Below are 22619 nucleotides of genomic sequence, written 5' to 3' on the forward strand. Positions count from 1 at the left end.
CTTAAGGCAACTTAAAAGTGGGAAGGCTGTGGGACCAATTTATTGTGAATATTAATTACAAAGTCTGCCTTGTGCACCTGGGAGCCAAAAGATTGATTAAATCCGATGAAGGAGCAGATACTTCTTTTTTTTTAAGGAGTTAATGGTTGAGATAATTCAGAGCATTAAAGGTTTTTCAGTTAATTGTGGATTTAGTGATTGAGTATTTGTACATTTATTGTTATCTGTTGTAAATTGCTTAATCCATGCATATATATTTTGATAAGAGAGGACTGCAGTTCAGAGTAAGTACAAAGAGACAAATGTAAACAAAAAATGATAATTTTATTGCCAAAAAAGTATCCTGCTGCCTCCCTTATCCTACTTATATTGGTGTTATTAGTGTTGAGTCCCTGTTTGTCAGGTGGGGTGGCTTGTCCACTTGACTGTCCCTCTTGACCCTGGCCTTTTACTTCCTGCTAGTTTCTTCTCCCAGTCCACCTCAAATACTGACTTAAAATATCTTGTCTAAGAATAAAATAAAAATTCTGACCTGGATTCAAAACCAGCAGCCCTGCTTTTCCTCCATAGTCACCAGGAATGGTGCTTGCTGTATAGGCCCATAATGTCTCTGCCCCTTAAATCTTTTGTCAGCCTTGCATGACTGAGTTTCTCATTCAACTTACAGTATATTCTGCCTTTTGTGGTAAAGGAGCTGGACAATCCAATAGGTTTCCAACAGGAAAATTGTGCTATGTAGTAGCCAAGAGATGTTGTGGCCCTCTACCCTTTATACAACCTCCAGTTAATCCAAAGTGCGGCTGCTAGAATTATTACAAGAACAAGAAAATACAAACACATAACTCCAGTTCTTAAATCCTTACACTGGCTCCTGGTTAAGTTTAGGGTAGATTTCAAAATCCTCCTTTTAACATATAAAGCATTAAATGGCTAAGGTCCGGCTTACTTGTCTGAACTTATCATGACTTACAAACCAGAGTGCACATTAAGATCTCAAGATGCCGGTCTGCTTATGATTCCAAGGATTAATAAAATAACAGTGGGAGGTCGAGCTTTTAGTTACAGGGCCCCTAAACTGTGGAATGGTCTGCCTGTTACTATAAGAGATGCCCCTTCGGTCTCAGCTTTTAAATCCCGGCTGAAGACTCACTACTTCAGTTTAGCATATCCTGACTAGAGCTGCTGATTAACTGTACAGACTGCATCTCTGTTGTTAGTCATTAGCACTGAAACATAAGTAACATGATAGTTATAATTGGATACTAACCCTCACCTATTCTCAAATGTGGCACTTGGTGCAACAGCCCACCTGCCAAGTTGTTTTGCCTGCCTAAGGTAAAGTCATCCCTGATGGAGGATCGTAGGAATCGTGGGAAAGAGGGGTCCTTTCATCGGAGTGGCTGGCCCAGTGCTGTTTTAGCCGTGGAATGGCCAAATGGGGGAGGCAGCTTGATGGATGTGGTCTCCAGGACTCTAAACAAATCCAAATCATATTATGTGATATCATCTACTGTTAAATTCTTCTCCGTACTTCTAAAATTTTTATACTGTGTTGAGGATTTGTTCTGTTCTGTGTATTGTATTGTATTATATTGTATTGTATTGACCCCCTTCTTTTTGACACCCAATGCAAGCCCAACCTATCTGGAAAGGGGTCTCTCTTTGAACTGCCTTTCCCAAGGTTTCTTCCATTTTTTTCCTACAAGGTTTTTTTTGGGAGTTTTTCCTTTGTCTTCTTAGAGAGTCAAGGCTGGGAGACTGTCAAGAGGCAGGGCCTGTTAAAGCCCATTGCGGCACTTCTTGTGTGATTTTGGGCTATGCAAAAATAAATTGTATTGTATTGTCCCCTTTCTTTCTGGCATCACTCTCTCTATTAGAACAGAGTCGAGTACCACTGTTGTCTCTACTTGGACATCTGTCCTCTAATGTCGCTGGAACATTTTGCACTACTGCCCAGACTACAACTCTCTCTGTCGAACTACTGTACTTCTAGTACCCTACCCACTGACTCCACTGGGCACTCCACACAAATACAGCGATTGCTGAACCTTGTACTCCCACACTACCACGTGCAAGACCTCTTCTATTGTAAATGTGCTAGCTTTATTGTGTTCCAATTCCTGGAAACTGAATACGTACATGGAACATTTTGACTTTGTCAAAATTGCCTAGGAGCCTATCCTGATAGCACTGGATGCAGAGCAAATTATTGATCTGGAGTGGGAGCCAGTCCTTCACAGGGCTCACTCACGCCCTCACTGGTACAGGGCCAGTTTGGATATACCAGGTAATCTAACATGCATGCCTCTGGACATGTAGAAGGACTCTATACTTTTTTCCATTGGCCTCTTTAAATTAAACTAATTAAAAGGTGTGAGTTCACCTTTCACTCTAAAATAAAAAACACTCTTTGTTTATATTTGTTTTCTTTGCAGTAAACATTGGATCCTGATATAACCATTAAAAATGTCCAATGTTTCAAAATGTCATGCCTCTTTTAACTTGAAATAAAACTTTTTAGGATAGTGAGAACTTCTTTGTGTAAGTAATATTATATCTATATATTTTTGAATGATACAGTATATCATTGGCAATGTGTTTTTTGCAGGAAGTGTTCCTTTTTTTAAAATAAAGTTAGTAGATGATTGACCTCTGCTGTACTTGCAAGCTTTGAGGGTGAGTAGTTACGCTTGGGGTGGCCAAGTCAATTAATGTGTCAGATTTTGAAGGGTTGTATGTAGGCTAGAGGCTAGAACTAAAAAGTCTGAATTAGCGTAAGCCACCTTAATATGGAGTGCTCATAAGGATTGTAGTTATTTACTTTAGTAGGTAGAAGTATGTAATAGACAAGAATAGTTGCATCATATATTTAAAAAGTTCAAATGTGTGTTTCAAATTAAATGTTTAAATTCGAAATATTCTCGATTGTAATAGAGATTTGTCATTTTTACACTCTCTGGTAGAGGTCCATAGAGGGCTAGATCCCAAGTAAAGGATCAAAAATAATAACATATTCATAATCACTGACTTGACTGATAAAGAATTGGATATCAAAATTATTATATTAGCGATCAGCAATCTCGAAATAGCATAAAATGACACTCCACATGCCTATGGTATCGATCTTTGTTTGAAGTTTTGTGAAAAGGAGTAAAGAGGGTGAACTCCTGGTGTTGGTTGATGTGGCATGCAGTACTTCAAGTCCTTCTCGTCATTTTTGCTTAAGACATCTATTGGTTTAGTCTTTTTCATACGGGTGTAATTTCCTGCCCAAATTATTGTCAGACAATGCCCTAAAAATAAGGGTTTTTTTTTTTTTCTTCTTCCCCCGGTTTAGAGAGCCAAAAAAGGTAGGGAAACCCAAAAAGCTCAGCTCAACATCTTGCATTACTAGATATCAAAACAAGTCAAATGGTATATCATATGTGGGGGTTTTCTCATACTGAAGTAATTTCAAAGCGTTCATGAGTAATTCTTATAAACACAATAAACCTGCTTTAAGACTTTTTTTTCCCTTCATTGTTCATCTTGTCTACAGTATCAGCAAAAAATGATTTGTATAAAGTAACAGTGGGTTTAGTATTGACTAGCTTACTTATAGAATAAAGTCATGTTGATGCTGAGGTTGTTTCTTGTAATATATTTTCAACCACTTTGAAGGGTTTGAAACAGGGCTTAGAGGAAGATCACTTTCCTTAACCAGTTTTCATTGGCTTGTTTTGATGATTTGTTTGAAATAAAAGCCATTTCTAAGCGCTGTTTGTGGCCCTTATGCTTTAACTGGTTGTGGTGTCAAGCCAGACCTTTTCTGCTGTGGAGGAGCAAGCTCAGTTTGAAAAAGCTTTTTAATCAGGGTCATAACATTGCTTTGTGCGGGGGTTGCATTGACGTATCAGATTACCTTTTATGTATTTTTATTGGCAAATCATAATTTATTGTAATATGTAAGTGTAAGAGGCTTAGTCATGTGAATCTCTACTCTTACTGTTTTTCTCATTTCCATATTGTAAATACATACAAGTTACTATTTTTCTTTGCAAAGAACAGTTCAAAGTCATTGCTTTCTATTAATCACATAAATGCATCTAAAAATGTTCACTGTTAGTGTTTAATTTTGTATTTTGTATTTTATATATAAAGATTATATATTAGTTAAGATTTGTCAATCAGTTGAAACTGCTGCATAAATGATTTTGAAAGGCTTATGTAAGCACAATTGAAACAAAAAAAGATATTAGATCACAGCACATGAATGGATCATGAAAGCAGCATAGTATAAGAAGCAAGTGGTATAAATGAAAAATAAAGCAGATATAGTATTAACCTCTTCCCAGTTATAGAAGCATTCTCCGGATAAATGCAGAGAACACTAAGATGCCTCACCAGCTACAGATGGTGTTGCTAGGCTGGTTTTACGCAGATCCCAGGAAGTGCTATCCACAGGCCTAGCTATGAAGGCTAATTCTTTGGACAAGGTTCTGTGTGAGAATGCTGGCATTAATCATACTTAACTTGAGACCCCCCTTGAAGATGCAATTAGAAGCACTAGTCTCCAGACAGCATTTGCTCTATAGTTTACTGACCAAGCAAAGGACCATTTTTTAGTTTTCCAGGACATGCACCACATGTTGGAACCTAATGATTTTCCAACGATACCCTCTTGGGATTGTTTCCCTGTAGAGACTGAGTCTTTCTTGTTGAGCTTGAGTTGGTAATTTTTAGAAAGAAGTCTTTGCAGAAAAAACTCTCTTGAAAAAGTAAGGGAGAAAAAGAGTGAAAAAGTATACAGTACTTGAAAATGACCAACATTTTTAATGTGGTTTTGGATTTTACATCTTCACAGTGGCTTTTTTGATATTCAAAAGTGGAATGAGATAGATAGAATTAGGCTGAGTAATAAAGATGGGACTATATACAAAATTAAATATCAGCTCCACAGTGATATTGGACTCTATGGCATTAATGTTTGTACTGGTAAGCATGAGGTCACTGGTATGGTACAGTCACTTTAGCTAAATTTAATTGTATTGAGCACATCATCACAAGGTAATGTTTGTAGTGCATAACAATACAATAAATGTAATCCATCTGTGCTCAGTTATCTAAGTATGTGAATATTCAGCACACACCTAAATTACTCTGGGAATTGTGTGCAGCTGTGTCAATTGTATTTAACAGGGGATTCATGACAGAGCTGAACACTTAAGTTTTTCATCTTGATAGTAGATGATTAGATTTCTTAAGGAAATTTAGATTTTTTTGGTCCACTGTAAGCTCAATCTGATATTAAGTTTTATGAATAGCTAACCCTAGTTGTTCACTCGTAATAGCTGTTGGAATATGATTTTGGTATATTTTTGGCTATTGTTAAGTTAGTATTGTTGTCAAATCCCTGAAATGACCAGGTACACACAGAAATTGTGTTTTGTACTGTTTTTTGTTTAAATTCACTTTATTGGAATGTTTAAATTCACTTTATTTAAAAGCTGTGTTGTGTATAGAGTATGAAAAATATAATTAAATCATTATCAGATGTCACAGCTTGCTTGTTCAAATGCCCTTGTTCAGTTTCACATAGGGTACATCAACACCTACTATGTTTTCATTTAAAAATGGAATTTTTAAACAACAACCATACCTAGTGTTTTCATATTGAAGTGTTTCCGTTTGCAGTAAAATGACCAAAAATGCATATGACATAGACGTTCAGCTACAATGGGCATTTGCGCATCTGTGCAAACACCTTTGCAGAGGTGGTAATGCTGCTGGCCACGGGATTTGTCATAAAACTGTAGCCACCAATGAATTATTTGTATTTTGTGCATGTATGCAGCATTCAAACTGTACAAAATGCAATTTACATTCGAACAGATAAGCAACACAACAAGTGCCATGGAAAGTAAGTTTTCTGTACCTGCTATGTTGGAATATGGTTTTATTCCATGAAAGGTGACTAATCAAGGACTCACACGTTGAAATGAGCAGGATCCAATCAGGAAAGGGCCATATTAAACGCACAGTACGATCAGAGTGCGATTAGAGTCTGAATTTTCAAAAATATGCCTTTTTCCCTGACCACATTACAATTTAGTCATATATGGTTGTGAAGAATTTTCAAAAGTCTCCTTTTTTTTTGATTGTTGAAAACACCCCGGTAGTGTGGATGAAGGGAGAAAATGGGGACTAATGTGTGCATTTTTAAATGAAAGTGTGGTGGTCTGGATGGGTTCTTGGAAGCCTTCTTATTTTTTTGTGTTGGTGAATGCCCAGGAGGCAAGACATCACAAGAGAAAGGAGCCCCACTAGGTTGGCAATGGGCAGCAGTGAGTATCATCTATGGCCTCTAGTACTGATGCAGAGAGAGAACGGGAGTAGAGGGATGTTGGGGTTAGGAAAGAGGATGATTGAGTTAGGGGGATGTGCTCTGTTGCACTTAAAAATATACAGGTAGGAGAGTCACTCGACTGAGTAGGTGGGGACTGAATCTGTATTGGGCTTCAGTTTTATTGTTTTACTCTTTATTTGATACTTTTGCATTCCGCCTTTGCTCATCTCTCCCTTGTATTTATTTAATATGAAAAGGTAGTGTCATAGCAGGTTGGTGAATTTCAGTGATAGTGCCTGCTTCCTACAACATTCGGTTGAATGATCTTCTTCTGTAGTGTGTGTCATCATTAAGGAATTGCTTAGGGTGACACTCCTTCTCTCTCTGTAGGCATTCTCTCTTAGATGGTAGAGGTGGGATGTGAACATGTATAGCTGGAATCTAATCTGCTATCTACTGTTTTGATAAAAGACATTTCTCTCAGCCAGCTTCAAATATGGCCACTTAGCCTGTGACATGGCCCGTCTGTGCTGTAGCTCTCACTCTCAGCTGGGTTACACACACCATCAGATACAGTGTGAAAGTGTGTCATTACAGCATATGTCTTGTGATGGCCTTGAATTTTATATGAACTTGTGTGGCGTATCTGTTTCCTTGTTTTAAGCTATTACAAAAAATGTGTAACAGTTACACTGCATGTTCACTTACATAAAAATATCAGCTACAGAAGTACAGTATATACAGTATGCAATACAAGTCCCAGTCTAAGTTGGTTTCTGTCTTGTTGCCAGGTTTGGTTCTGGTACCAGTTTTACCCAGCTGGATTTACATACTCCTGAAATACAAGGGTTACCCCTGTGACCTGAGGCTACAATAAGATCACCGATAATCAGCGCTCCAGACAAAAAATCATCTGAAGAAGCCAGTGGCTCCTAGAAGAAAAACATTAAGAGCCAATAGCTTTGATTTAGGTGCCAAAAAATCGAATGTTTAAAATATTAATCTTTCAATCTCTTACCTTTCTAACCTCCATGTATGTGTGCCAAATTATTTACCTTCTCTTTACTTTTACTGTTACCTCCACTGTTTTCGCAACATGCTATTGAAGGTTATCTCTAAAGCTGATGAGACTTGAGCCTTTGAGTTGGATATTCTGAAATATAATGCCTTTATTGATACTACTCTGACTTTCCCCTGCTTTTTAGTGTTCAGTCTTTCTGAGCTCTGCATGTTATCCTGGGGCACCACATTTTTATGCTGAGCAAGTTATTCTAGTCCAGCGTGCCGCTGAAGCTCTTGCAACTTTTCATTCCTTAATGGTCTGTCTGATATTCTTTTGATTGGGAGAACACAACTGTCAATAGCTGTTACAATTTGAGGCAAAATTAAAGAAGGCAGGGGGCATGCATTTCTACAGCTTTGCTCCAATCGTGGAAATGAGTGCCCTACAGTGAATGAGACAGAAGGCCCTAGTAGACGTGAAATTGACAATGAAGACTTTCTACAACCTTTTAAAATACATTTTGAAGAATTTTAGCTGTTCATTGTTCATTTCTTAAGCAGCAGACAGGGGGCACACATTTTTATAGCTCTGTGCCAAGTGTCTCTTCCAGTGGTATTGACAAAAACACACAGTAGAGAAAAAGTGAGAAAAGACTTCTAAAATAACAAATTTACCTCAATTTTTAGTTATCCAGTGTTCATTCTGCAAGTGGAAGAGCATTTCAATAGCAAATGCCTCAGCTGTGGATAATGAGTGTCCCCTAAAGTGGATGGGATGGAGCAGCATATTAAATATGAAATTGATTAAGAAGACTGCCTACTGTCTTTTAGTATACATTTTGAACAATTTTAGCTATACATTTGTTCATTTTACAAGCAGCTTACAAGAGCATGCATAGGCATTTCGACAGTTAAGGCTCAGCTGTGGAAATGAGTGTCCCCTCTGGTGGAAGTGATGTAGTAGATATGAATGTGCAATAGAAGACTGCCTGATAGGCTTATTAAAGACACAGTGTAGCATTTTAACTACACAGTGTATACAGTTTGATCAGTTTTAATGTGCCATGATCAACTGTGCATGTAATATACAGGAAAAAGAGTTTTATACGATAATGATGCCTGCTGTGAAAATCGGATCCCCCCTCAACTTAAAGGATTGGTCATGACAGGCTAGGGTGTTTTTTTTTTTTTTGATAGAACTTAAACATTTTCATTCACATGGTTTTAATCACTCATATGACAGAGATGAAATCTGAGTTCCACAATAAAACCTTTCCTGTGGAAATTGTTTTTTTTTTTTTTTTTATTTTGCTCTAGGAAAAAAAAGAACTACCTAAGTAAATGTTTAAGAGCAAGGCACCATACATGGCAGTAAAGTGGATTAGTAAATATTGTAGCAGTGCTACGTAATTAAAAACTACAACTCTTGGCAGTCTCTGCTATGGCCCCGAATGGACATCTGCAGATAACACAGGGGCTGCTGGGGATGAGATCGGCTGGCAGGTCTTTTAAAAGGCATCTAGCTAGACAAGTAAGAGGGGGTTTGAAGTTTGTGTGAGTTCACCCGTCTATCTTGTCTGCTATATCACGGCCTGTATTTTATCGTTTTGTCTTATTGCACCTGTATTGATACATGGACTGTCTTATGCTTGCCTGTCTTCTGAGTAGTTAATTAGATTGGTCATCGTGTTTCACCAGAGGGAGCGCTTCCAAATCTGACCACCCCTCATTGTATCAGAAATACTGGTAGGATTGTTTATAAATTATTTGCAAAGAGCTGTTCCATGGATTGTCATTTTCTCCTTGATTCCACATTGTTGGTTGCCATTCGTTTGGACAGCATGTGGGACTTTGTTTATTGTGCTTGTTGTTTTCATATCAAGTTATTTTTGTGATTGCTGATTGGGTGCTGGGGAGGGGTTGTTTAATGATTTGTCTTTAAAATGTCTTGTACAGAGTTCTTGGGCATCAAGTAATGTGTTATTAAATATAATTACCACTGTCGTTAATTTTTGCTAAGTCTTATTTTCCATTGTTTCTTTGTTGAAGAACTCTGACTGAAATATTTACTGGCAACAGAACATACAGTGCGAATGCCAAAATGATTGATAATGCAACTGACAAGTGGCATTTATCAATACTATTTTAACAAAGTTTGCTGTCCACCGTCAATCACAGAGCACCCCGTTGAAACGACAATAACATGTAATACACTTGCAGCCTTAATGACATTGCTGTGCTTGAGGAAACAGCAGGCAGGCGGCTGCATATGCATGTTTACTGATGGACAGGCTGGCTTTTTGCACAGAGCATGCGTTAAATCAAAGGAGAAATGTAAAGATGCATGAACACAAAGAGATCCATGACAATCACACTTTAGCGTGCCTGCACCAAATCAGAATGGATATCTGAATTTTATAGGGCACAGATATCTTCATAACAGGGGACCTATATGAGAGGCAGATGAATTTGAAATGCATATCTGCTCAACAATAAAAAATGACCTTTTGCATCTTTTACATTATGATTAGTTTAAAGTTTCAATGATTTCATTCACCACTGGTGAACAAAGTAGAAATGATAATCGCTAAAATCTATTTTTTGGTCACATTTGCGACCATTTTAATCACAGTCTGGAGCCCTGAGAGTGATGATAATGAATTACACAACTGGCTGTTTAAAAGTGTTGTGCTTAGCACAGTAATTTATTGCTATATTTTGATGGCTTTAGGAGTACATCTTGAAATTTTATTCTGCTTATGAGTACAGTGGAACCTCGGTTCACGACCATAATTCGTTCCAAAACTCTGGTCGTAAACCGATTTGGTCGTGAACCGAAGCAATTTCCCCCATAGGATTGTATGTAAATAGAATTAATCCATTCCAGACCATACGAACTGTATGTAAATATATATATATTTTAAGTTTTTAAGCACAAATATAGTTAATTAAACCATAGAATGCACAGCGTAATAGTAAACTAAATGTAAAAACATTGAATAACACTGAGAAAACCTTGAACAACAGAGACAACTAACACTGCAATAGTTCGTGCTACAGCGCTACCAACCGCTGGCTAAAAACACTTTTTTTTTTAATGAGTTTTAAGCACAGGGAAAAAATGAACATTTGAAAAAATCCGTAATTTAATAAACCACCAAGAAAAGTAACATTGCATCAATGTACGCTATGAACCGATCACTGTAAACAGAAGTGAAAACAAAATCAAGCCCAGTGCATTCTTTAACTGCCTTCCTACCTTATGCTTCCAGCTCTCTCTCGCACTGCCTGTGTGTGTGCGTGTGTGTGTGTGTGTGTGTCGGGCTCTCTCTCTCTCTCTCTCTCTCTCTGCACAGGAAATGCACAGGAAGAGACTGAACATGTACAAACCGAAAGGGAAACTGGCTTGTTCGTATACCGAGTGTGTGGTCGTGAACCGAGGCAAACATTTGGCGAACTTTTTGGTCGTAAACAGATTTGTACTGAGACGTTTGTGAACCGAGGTTCCACTGTACATGAAGTGTCCTACCACAGGGTGTGAGTGTTTGCACAATCTCTGTGTGTTTGTATAAGTTTTTCTAATGAAAAGAGCATGCATGCTAGGTTATTTGGAGGCTCTAGAGTGGCTTGTTCTGAGTCAGTGGAGGTGTATGAATGTGCCTTGGACTGGCATTCGATCCAGAGATGATTTCTGCCTTGAATTGACTGTGGTCCCTGTGACCCTGATTTGGATGAGCTGGTTACCATAACGACATTAAGAAAGAACAGATACTGCCTTTCACATGGAAAATGTCTATTTTATAATAATAAAAGCATCTTCCTTTAACCTTTACTCTAATCAATGAGTGATGTACATTATGCTTCTGGAACTCAAATGTCATCCATAATTGAGAGATTTCACTCTGATAGCAGAATATGAAAAATAATTATTCCAGAGTTGACACACAAACTATCTGAATGCATGTTGTACTTGACATTATCCTGTTTGCTTGGTTTCTTGCTTTCTCGTTTGTTTTGTGCAAGACATTTCTCATCCATCATTTGTAACTCCCTTTAGTCTTGCTCTCAGTCCTTGTAGCTTTCTTAACATCCCAATTTTGGCTTTGTCCATTCTAGTTTCCATCACACTCTTTAGCAGTCAATCTCCTGTCACCATGTGCTGCCTGCAGTCAATTCGTATTTTTCTGTGTGATCACTTTCACTTGGCGCTTTGAGATCTTCTGCCCCCTGGCCACGTAATTAGAGCTGAGTGGTGAGTTAGTCACCTCCCTGAAAGAAACTTGTTTATTGCCTAAAGCAGTCTTTTTTTGTGACACTGTTTGTTCTATTTAATTGATTTTGATTTTTTTAAAAGTATGTTTTAAATGAAATTAGACATACTTTATGTAAAGTAGAAATGTGTTGGTTGTTACAGTTGGTTGTTACAGTGGCCTTCCCATAAATCTTTCCAATATCTTTATAATTACCAACTTGAATCAGTAAAGTTATACAGCAGGTTTTGGCAGATGGCCGGGGCCATTGCCCAGGCAGGGCACCTGTGAACCGGAAGGTCTTGTGAAGAGAACAAACACAGGACAGCACCTCCCTCTGGGTTGCAACGGTGGGACATGGAGTTTGCGACAGCCTTGTTGGGTTCTGTGGGTACCGCCAGGGGAGCTGCAGGGCCCAATTTTGTCAGTCTTCCGCCACACCTGAGAGCACTTCGGGATCTTGCTAACAAGCCACCTGGTGTAGTCGCAGGTGCAGCATAAAAGGAGCCATGTGCCTTCATTATGGGAGCCAGAGTCGGGTGGAAGAGGACGAAGCTTGCCAAAGAAGGAATGAAGGTGAAAGAAGAGAAAGAAATGTGCTGTTTGTTTATTATTTGAGTTTTATTTTGGGGACCTTTTTGTGCTTTGTTTTGGTGTGTGTGAAACCCTTAAGGGAAAGTGTTTCCCATGAAAAATAGTGTGTGTTGTACTTCTGAACTTGTGTCTGCGTCAGGTTGTGTTGGGTTTTGGCGGCTGGAGTGCCCCCTGGAAGGCCACAAGGTAAAACATTCATTTATTCTAAATAAAGACTTTGCTGAAAGAAGCCCATCAGACTTTTATGAGCTCACCATTTGCAGATCCAAATTTAGTTTAGAACAGAGCCAACATGCTGAGCAGAGATGATCCACAAGGACAGAGTTGTGCCTTGAAGTTCATCCTGTTGGAGCTGAACCCAGTAACATCACCTCTAAACAGTGCTCATTTATCACATGGTACTCTGACATACACATCCGCATTCACTACCAGCAAGAAACTGCCATTCTTTCCAATTAAGCTAGTAGATTGTGGTCATATAACACACCATACTGATCTGGAAAATCTCATCCTTTTGCCTGCTGTTTGCCCCAGCTCCCTCCTATCCGTGTGCATTGCTATGTAACACAAATTTGGTACATTCATATGATGGGAGTGACAAGGTAAATTAAAGTAGGGGCTCACATGGTGACATTGTTCAATTATTACACACATTGCACCTTTGCAAAAGTCACTATTCAAATTCTTCATTGCATTTAGAGCTTTGATTCTTCTGCTGTTTAACATTTTATGCAGGTTTTTGGAGTTTTGTTTTTTTGCCTACTGCTGTTGTCCTTATTAATGACATTGAGCCCTTGATCTCTGACAGTTTTGGAAGTGTGTTTTTTGTCTAGTGCACTTAGTCTGATTTCTGTGTTACTGCATAAGAGTCTGGCCGTTTTCTAAATTTTTCTTTTGGATTACTTATTAGCAGACATCATTATACTGTTTTATAATTCTTCATTTTGTGTTAGCTTGTGTTGATCTTCCAACGTGGTTTTGTGGCTGACAATTGTGGTTTACAGTCATACCACACTACCAACATTTAGAGGCTGTTCTGTGTGTGTCAATGGTTGTGATTGGTCAGAACTCACCTGACAGTATGAGGAGGTGCCGATATTCAATAGATAGTAAGACATTTGTACGGTCCTTTACCCTGTCCGCTATTATTGCTTATCCAGTCCAGGATTGTAAAGAGAAGATGCCTTTCTTAGCAGCACTGTGAACAAGGCTAGTCCCTCACAGGTCATACTGATGCACACACCTGCAAATATTCTTACTCAGGTTAAGTGCCACTTCTAGGCTAACACACACATTTTTGGAGAAAAAATGCAGGCATGGAAAGAAGGTGAAAATTTTATGCAGGCAGTGCCCAGGCCAGGACTTGAAACCACGACTAGGAGCCATGAAGCAGACTGGTGTCAGCAAGATATGTGTGGTTCTTTCAGACATGCTTCTAATATTAGCACCTTCCGCATTATATTGAAATTTTGCTTATACCGAGTTGTTATTATAAACAGCTCAAAGTAATAGTCAACTCTTGAGTGTAGTGAAAGCATCAAGGTGTTTTTGACACTGATTTTTTAGCTATAGCTGAAAAATTAAAATCTGTTGTAGTGCATCAGCAAGGTGCAGGTTTAGACTTGCATACTGATGCTTAAGTGCATTTATTAAGCATGTTCTAACACCGGAGGCTTTTCTTCATTATGTTGTATCATTTAGATGCAGTTTAAAGTTTGTGGCAACATGACAGTGTATCCTGCAGGCAATTTATTTTATTAATGAAGACAAAGGAGTTGTAAAAACGTATCAAACAAGAAATAGTTAATTATTTTAGTAACATTATGATTTTGTATTCATGAGTGATTAATGTAGAGATAAAGGACTTGTCTGTTAGAGGTCTAATGCATAGTAATAAAGGAACAGCCATGACTGTATTGCGTGTATGATAAATTAGCCTTAATGTGCAGAAGAATCATGAAGGATGTGGCAATGATTAAAAGTTATATGTGCAAAGTGTGGACTCGGATGCATTTGTAATGATTTATTTATTTACTTATATTCATTTATTTGTATTTTGGTAGAATGGTTTGGTTTGATTTTTCTTTTCTGTAATGTGATAAAGCTTTGTTGGGGCAACCTGTAGTAAATTGTTCTTAAAGAATCCTTGGTGAGATGGAAGCTGTTCAATTCCTAGCATTCCAGTGGGAGGGAATTGTGAAATCCTGGTGTGCCAAGTTGACAGTATCCTATCCAGACAGGCTTACTGCTATAATCAAAGCAAAATGTGTTTCCAAATAGCATTAGCTCATGGATATGCTTAATTACACAAACAACTGAAGTATTGAAAATTTCTTTTTAAATTTTTGTACAGAAGTAATCAATTTAATTTCAACTTAAACATTCTTGTACATGTCTTGATTTTCGTCCTTACATCAACAAAAGCTGAAATTTCACATAGTGGGTGAAGACATTTGATGTCCTTCATATATAAGATGCTTAAGACTTGTGTCTTTATTTTTCCTCCGTAAATCACTGGCGATCCTAATCTCTGTGTCACTCTGTAAAAATTCATTTTCCAAAGCAGAGCTGCTAATCTCCCTGCTTTTCACTTTGCCATCGGGTTTATTGAAATGCACACAAAAGACAAATTGTGAGCTTCACAGGTGACCTAACATCCAGATTTTTGGCCTTTTGTGTTTATGTATATATAATATGAGTGTAATGGGTATTCTGTACATGCTTGGTCGCCCTGTCTTATCCTTATTTTCCTCAGTTAATTAGGCTGCAGTAGCTTAGAGCAGTTTGTTGTTGTTCACTGTAATTATCTTGGGTTCCAGGGAGATGAACTGGTGATGTTTATTTGAATTATAGTGGCAGAAAGTGATTGAGCCAAGACATGGGATTTATGGAAGACAAATCTTTTGAGGAGTTAGCCAAGAAAAAAAAATAGGACAAAGCTCTGCAGCTCAGCCTTTTACAAGGAAGGTGTGATGTTCACAAAATAAACGTCATAGTATCAAGGGGCCTTTGTTGAAGAGCTCTCTGTTCTTATTGGAGTTGATGAGTACTGAATTTGTCCCGTACTTAAGGAAGCCAAGTTTGTCGTCATTCACTTTGTCATGAAAGACTCTGCTGAAGTCTCACTGGATCCCACTGTGCTTAGTTCTGAGGTTGGGCAATACTAGTGGAAGCAAGATATAAAGGTGGTGGTGTCAAAACTGCCAAAGTAAAATCATTCATGTGGTGCACTGGGAATTCTGCCAAGCTGCAGGTAATTGGTGTAGCATATGGTAGAGTTCAAAGTTTATGGAGTCTGATGGGATACTTGATGGACTTCTATAGATCTATTAAAAAACTGAAACAATTTTATCTTTGTTATTAGCCTATAATATATTTATATAAAATGAAGAATTTCATAACAGTAGATATAATTATTTTGTTGCATTGTGGCAATCTATCTCTTAAACTTCCTTGACAGCCTTTCCTAGTCCTTCCATTTCCATCTATCTTTTATTTAATTAATGCCATTGCTTTGTGGATTGCTAATCCTGGAGAGCCTCAAGAATTGCACATTAAGTAACATTTTGCTAATCAGTATTTATACCCCACATTAGCATTTTGGTTTAATCACACTACAAAGCTTCCTCTTACATCCTGCAGGATACTATGTGGAGCAGCTGGCGAAGCCCAGGGTTGACATGCAAACGAGTAAGTATAATAGCTCTTGCATTAATTATTTCACAGTGTCCAATCTGGGTACAGAACTTCTGGTGACACAGGTATGTAGGTGAACATTAATAATAATAATATTTCAAAACTCTCCTCCCAATGCTTCTTAAGCCACTGCAACATTTCTTTCCTTAATCCTACACCTGTAAACTGCCAGCTAATTCAGTCACTGAGTTTGAGTATTGCCCTAAAGAAGCAGCAAATAACTTGTATTATAATCACTTGTACATCTGGTTTTACATATGCAGAATAGCAGATTCAGTATGATTTTAAAAGAGGTAGACTGCAGAATTAGTCTGTCTTAAGTAAATAATAGTCTGTAAATGTGTACTTGTGTCTTTAACCTCAATTGTTTACTATAGTGCTAACATTTGGAAATCAAGAATAAAAGCTGTATGTGAAAAGGTTATTAACAGGGTGGAAAAAAATCTGCACATGTTAATGCTTGACTTTTCATTCTTTTCAACATCTGTTTGAAAAGGCCATCTCGGAAGGTTTTTAATGTTTCTAAATCATCCCCACTTGAACAGAAGTTAAAATAATGCTATGCATTTTCTTGAAAAGCGAGTTTGTCTTTTAGTTTATTCTGATCAGGTCTTCAGTTATTCTTTCATTATTTGCTTCAAAAAAGTACTGAAGTCTATGCATATTCATACATTTTATTTGACATGTACAGGAATTGCATTCTAATGTAGATAGCAGGAGATTGTGATTAACCAATTCTTCTTCTGCTACTGTTAAATTTTACAAACAAAATTTTATGAAGATTTATTTTTATAGCAGTTTTCTTGGTCATAACCATCCTGAACTGCTTTTTGTATACACAGAAGCAAAATTATCACATTTTGATTAATTTATAATGATGGACAGCCTTAAATAATATTCTGGAAGAAGACTCACGGGCTGAGGCTTATCTTACTTTCCTGACAGGAAGTATAATATATGCTACAAATGGAACAAGAACTGAAAAATCTTTTAGAGTACATTTGGATGTGAGCAACATATTCAATAATAGTATGCATTCTTTATATATCCTAAGGTTAGCTGATGATTCTACACTGGTAATACTGAATGTTACAGTAACTGAATATGCCCTGTCATGGAGTGCTGCTTTCTCACAACCCTAAATTGGCAAAAGCAGTATATTAATGGATTTATAGATTAATACAGATTTTCCTTTTTTGTTTTTAATTGGCATTCTCACTGCCTAAGAAATGATTAATTTGTAAACAGTTCCAGGAACTAACTGGAATTTACTTTAGGTCAAACATGATGGCAATAACTGTGTTAGCTTTCTGAAGCTTGCAGGAGTAAGTTTATGTCCCCGATGTCGTCCTAGAGAGCAATAACTCTTAAGGAAGCAAGAACATGCAGATAGAGTACATTACATTATAATTTTCAATTAAGCGGATGCCAAGGAAGATATACTGTACTCAATTCAGATTATCTGGCTTAGTCCTCCTCCAGCATACTGTAATGAAGAAGTGTTGCAAAATATATGTGTCAAAAAGTTAAAAACCGATTTTTCCTATGTAATAATCCACTCTGTACAGATACCTACTGTATGGTCTCTGTGGTGACATAGTATTGACCTTTAGGAATGTGTTCCTTACACATAATAGTTCAGCAATTGTGTGTATTTAGAAAATGATAAAAATGTTAAAGGAGTAAGCAGAGCCATTTCAGTATATTACAGTTAAAAGCTCTGTATGCAATACACTAATGACAAATACAATATAGTTTAAGTATGACACAAAATGACGTGCAATAAAAATAAAAAGCATAATGTTAATACACTATAGAAAAACACCATGCAATTGCAAATATGAAAAAAGACAGTTTTTAATTCAGGAGCAGTAAGATGAGTTGTGGTTGATTCCCTTTGCTCATATGTAAACCTTCATTCCTGCAAAATTGCTCTAGTGTTCACAGGCAATATGTTATGGGGCATTTGTTTCCCCGATATATTTTTCATGGTCAGTGCCTGTAAAAGCACAAGACTTCAGACAAACGAGAGGAGAGCTTTCATTCTTTTGGTGAGCTAATAACTAAGCTGTCCCAGTATTATATGTATTTTTAGAAGTTGTCAAGGTTTATGCTTCAAATATATGAGTTGGTTGTTTATTTGTGTACTTTCCTTTTATTTGCACCAGTGTCCATGAGTATGTGATTCTCTGATCAATCTTACTGATGCCCCAGAGAATTTTGAACATCCAGATTAGGTCTCCACCCAGCCATCTCTGCTCAAGGATGAACAGATTCATTTGCCTCAGCCTGTCAGTGTAGGACATGCCCTTTAGTTCTGAGCTACATTTGTCTTTTTTTGTAACATGGTGACTGGAACTTCACACTTCATCTGGAGTGCTGTGTACTGCTTTGCTAGTGAAAGAAACTACAGGGAAGAGAACTAGACTGGTTCCAGGACTGCATGATGTGACGTTTTTTCAATTTATGTAAATGAAGACCGGTGTGTCATAATAGTAGTATTTCAGAATGAGAATGGCATTAGTAGAGCTGATACCAGCTGTTATTTTAAATTAAGGTCTTAAGCAATTAGATGCTGTTTTTTTTATACATTTCAGACATCTGTGAATGTTTGTTCATAAAGTGAACATATAGAGCGAGTCTTAGTGTTGTAGATAATAGTAATTTGGGAACCCTCAGATCTCTAATTTTTGAAGTATTACAAAAATTGTATGAGTAGGGAGTTAATGAGCTGTGTTGGGCTAATGACCAGTTGTCATCAACACTTGTGTGGGCTTGAGAAAACTACCATTTACTATATCCGGTAAGTTGTTCATTAAGTAACTTTTGATGTCCTCTACATCAACAACTTTCCAAGTGAAGTTCAGTACTTGTTGTGTTTCTATTTTTGCTAATCAGGCAATAAAAATGGTTTTATTTGAGTATAGCTTAAAACAAGAAGCTGGGTTTCACTCAGAAAGCATTTATAAAAGTTTTTCTGTTGGCGTTGACTTAAAAGTTAGATTGGCTAAAAAGGCAGTTTCAAGTGAGGTTATAAACTATTAAATAGCTTCCTTGCTAGTCAAGCAGAGCAAAGCTCACTCACAGTTGATTATACATAAATTATAGCAAGCACTGCCTTACACAATTTGAGTCTGGGAAATTTGCACCTTTTTCCCATATTCTCACTATAATAAGCATGAATTCAGAGTGCTATGTTTAGAAGTGTGGAGAATTATCATAAACATAGAAAATGGCAGATCAAGGAGGGATGGTCTATTTCTGAATTGGCATTTTCAGAAGTGAGATAGTATGGGAATCAGTGATTACACCAGTGGAATTTAATTTATTCAAACTCAGCTCTTGGTGGGCCACTATGGCTGCAGGATTCCTGCATCTTTCTAAATTAGTAACCAGTTACTCAGTGCTTGAAGTAGAAGCAAATTACTGGTGGTACTCCTTTTCATGAGATACGGGTTCATTTAAATGCTGGTGTACATAAACACTAGATCAAAAAACCTGGGTGGGGGTAATCAATCCCCTTTGAAAATAATGTGTCAGCAGCTTAAGGGAGGCTAGGCAAACATTGCCAGGGCTAAGTGTTAATAGACAAAGATTACTAAACTTTAGTATGGCTGTTATTCAGGAAACAAGTGCTGTTTTTATAGTGTATGTAATTTCTGATGCTACTTTTGCATTTTTTTTATATTCCAGAAATAACTAAAATGTTAACCACAAAATGGCCAAACTGAAAAAATTGTTTTGGTTTTACAAGACATTTTTAGAGGGGTCTAACTCTATACTGTATATACCTTCTATGCGCAAAGAGTGAGATAAAGGTCCTTGAAAAATATGAGAATACTGTATTTGAAATTTACACCTTCTGCATTGATTTATTTTCAGGTAGTGGCTAGCAAGTGAGTGGTTCAACATCGACATGCCTATGAATCAAGGCTTCAATATTTATTCATAATATTCTCTGAAAAAAATCATACTTAATACCAGATAGCCAACTCTGCCATCTGCTTACCAGTTTACAGTTTTCTTTTGTGTTATTTACCTCTGCATCACTGGATACAATACACAGATGGTTTTTTATGCATCTCCCTAATGAATCAAAAATAATTAATAAATTGTCTGCTAAAACAAAGATATACATTATACATTGTAAGTGGTTTTAATTGAGCTTTTCAAAATAATAACATTGAAAAATATAATCCAGAAACTGGCTTGGTACAAGAAAAATGCATTAAGTATTTTGCTGACACCACTGCAGCAACTACAGAAATAAGCATTTTAGTGGATGATTGACGGAAGCAGCTATATCTGATTATGACGTATGGCACAATTTTGCCACTCTGAATGCAGAATTAGAGCTCCTTCAGTGATTTTAATTCTGGCAGGAACAAAAGACAGAAGCACTGGAACCATGTCAGGATGTTGATTTTTTTTTCTTTCTTTTTCTTTTTTTCCACATGAGTTGCCAGTGGGGAGATGGAAGTTGCAGAGGGTTTGGGTAGTGGAGGAGAAAGAAGAGAGAGCAACTTCAGAGTTGCAGGGCAGTAAACATGACCTAAATACCTCACAATTCATGATGTTAATGAGAAAAAGTGTCAGGCTTGGGTCTCTGCACACAATAGCAGTGCAGTAAATATGCAGGGCTCGGTTTAACTACATGCAATTATTCTTCTAGAAGTTGTTAGAGAAAATGCTGCATTCAGTTATCTTCACCTTAAAAAGTGAACCTAAGAAATCTATTGACACCAAGTACTTTCTAAACATCATGAGTCAACACCTCTTTATGAGATTTCCATTGGGTCCACCAAACATGGCAGATCAATCAATATAAAACAGAGATGGGCCGAGGTCTTTGGTTTGACTGATTATGCAGTACTGCACTGGCATAATAAAAACTAATAACATAGGTGATTGTTATTCAAAATTGACAAAGAAACAATTTGCTCCTGTAGAATAAAGCCATAAGAAAACAGTTTCAGAGATAATGCTGAGAAAATCAAAAAATGTTAAGGGAAATAAACTGTACCAGCCCTGATTTGCCCTGGCAGCTCTTATAAAAGTAACTCTGGCATCCTTTTAAGCCTGCCCCCTATTCAGATTTGTAACGTTACATTGCAATAAACATGGCACAGAAGAATCGAGCCTATAGTAAGTAATAACATATTTCATATCAAATTCACCATCTCTAACCCATCTGGAGAGCTATGAAATCAGATAACCCATTATGTAGTTGTCAATCAAAGGTATTGAAGCATCTAAAAAGTTAACATAGGCCAAGAATGTTTATTTAAGGAAAACAATAAATTCTTGCCAATTTCTAAACGAGTTTTGGACTGTTACTCCAATTTAATCTTTCCTCTTTTTTAATTCTACTTTAAAAAGAACAGATCATGTTTTCCCCTCTACGTTAAAATGGATAGACTTTAGAGTTTTCCAAATTAACAAAAAAAGCATGTAGTGATCAATAATATCACAGGATATTTTTTATTTTATAATAATGTCTTGTCTGGCATTACTCTGAACACTGCTGTAAGTGCATTAGGAGGAATAGTGGTTCCAGTACTCTCTGACTGATATGAAACGATATTTACCCAGGATGGTTGAAGTGTGTGACTGCCTCCAAATTCTATGACTGAGTGACATCGCTCACACTTAGGGTCTTGGCCTAGATACATTTTACATAACTAGAAATTAGGATAAGGGATAAGGATAAGGGTTATATCATGTTTTGCACAGATTGAAGAGGTGTGTGGTATTTTAGTGGTAGATTTTCATTCATAGCTTCCTGGTGTACACTCAAGTCATCTACAGAGGAACCTTTGGGAAGGGCATGATAAAGGGAAGAAATGCGGCCTATATGTTCAGTATTGAAAGATAGTATAGTCTCAAACAAATATAGAAGGGAAATTAGGGAAGTCTTAGTTATCTCTTAACAAAATTCGTGACTTGCACATAATAGAAGAAATTGGTTACAGCAATATTAAAATTGAGATGTAGATGTCCCAAGGATGTAAAGATATTATTAATGTAGAAATCTCTAAACGTTCCATTTTGTCTTCCATTAATTGAAAATTTTGTAAGTTAAGGACTGTTGAAAAAGATGATAGTCATGTACAGGTACAGATTGAAAGTAACATCTTGCCCTTAAAGTGTCTTCCACACTAGCTGCATGTTCTGATTAAAGGCTGAACCACTGGATTCCTATTTAATTAAAAGTAGTTAGTGGAAGCCTTCTCCTCAGTGCTCCCTCTTGCAGTCTCAGGTCTCTTTGTATACTAGATAACTGTTATTTATAAAAAGAGACCCAACTAGGCATTTTGTTTTCAGCCTCACCTTTAGGGCAACTATTCCTGGTTTCTGCAACTACTTAATAATCGTTCTAGTGTCCTAGAGTACAAGTAATAGCTTCTGGGACACTTAAAATATATGGCTTTTTCAAATAGATGACGCTCCATATTATATAATCTGTGGCTTCTTACTTATGAATGAAGCCATGCTCTAAACGGTGTCTCAGTGAGGCTCCCTGTATCAGAGAGAGACCCCCAAGTCACCACTGTGGGTTTTATTCGGTTTCTTCTTGTTCAAGCTATCCTTGACAGTGTCTTACTGGGCCAGTACCCAGTCACTGCTCATGAATATTCATTAAATTGAATGAAAGACTGAATAAAGCTTTATTGCCAACAATGTAATTGCTAAGAAGTAATGTTATAGTTAGAGCCATGAGTTATAGCAATAGTATCATAACACAAACAGTG

The 22619-nt window shown here is 37.2% G+C and overlaps 1 protein-coding gene across 2 annotated transcripts in view; it reads left to right on the forward strand.

Annotated features, from left to right (window-relative positions):
* The window catches only part of LOC114659136 (heparan sulfate 2-O-sulfotransferase 1), a 377317-nt gene that overhangs the window by 146112 nt on the left and 208586 nt on the right, over positions 1-22619 (forward strand). The window contains exon 2 of one of the 2 annotated variants that reach the window (XM_028811399.2): positions 15814-15861. The exons of the other annotated variant lie outside the window; for it this stretch is intronic. Coding sequence (XP_028667232.1) covers positions 15814-15861 — 48 coding nt within the window. The remainder of the gene's footprint in view (positions 1-15813; positions 15862-22619) is intronic. 2 annotated transcript variants of the gene reach the window in all.

The sequence above is a fragment of the Erpetoichthys calabaricus genome, chromosome 10, assembly GCF_900747795.2.
Source record: "Erpetoichthys calabaricus chromosome 10, fErpCal1.3, whole genome shotgun sequence".
Taxonomy (NCBI): Eukaryota; Metazoa; Chordata; class Cladistia; order Polypteriformes; family Polypteridae; genus Erpetoichthys; species Erpetoichthys calabaricus.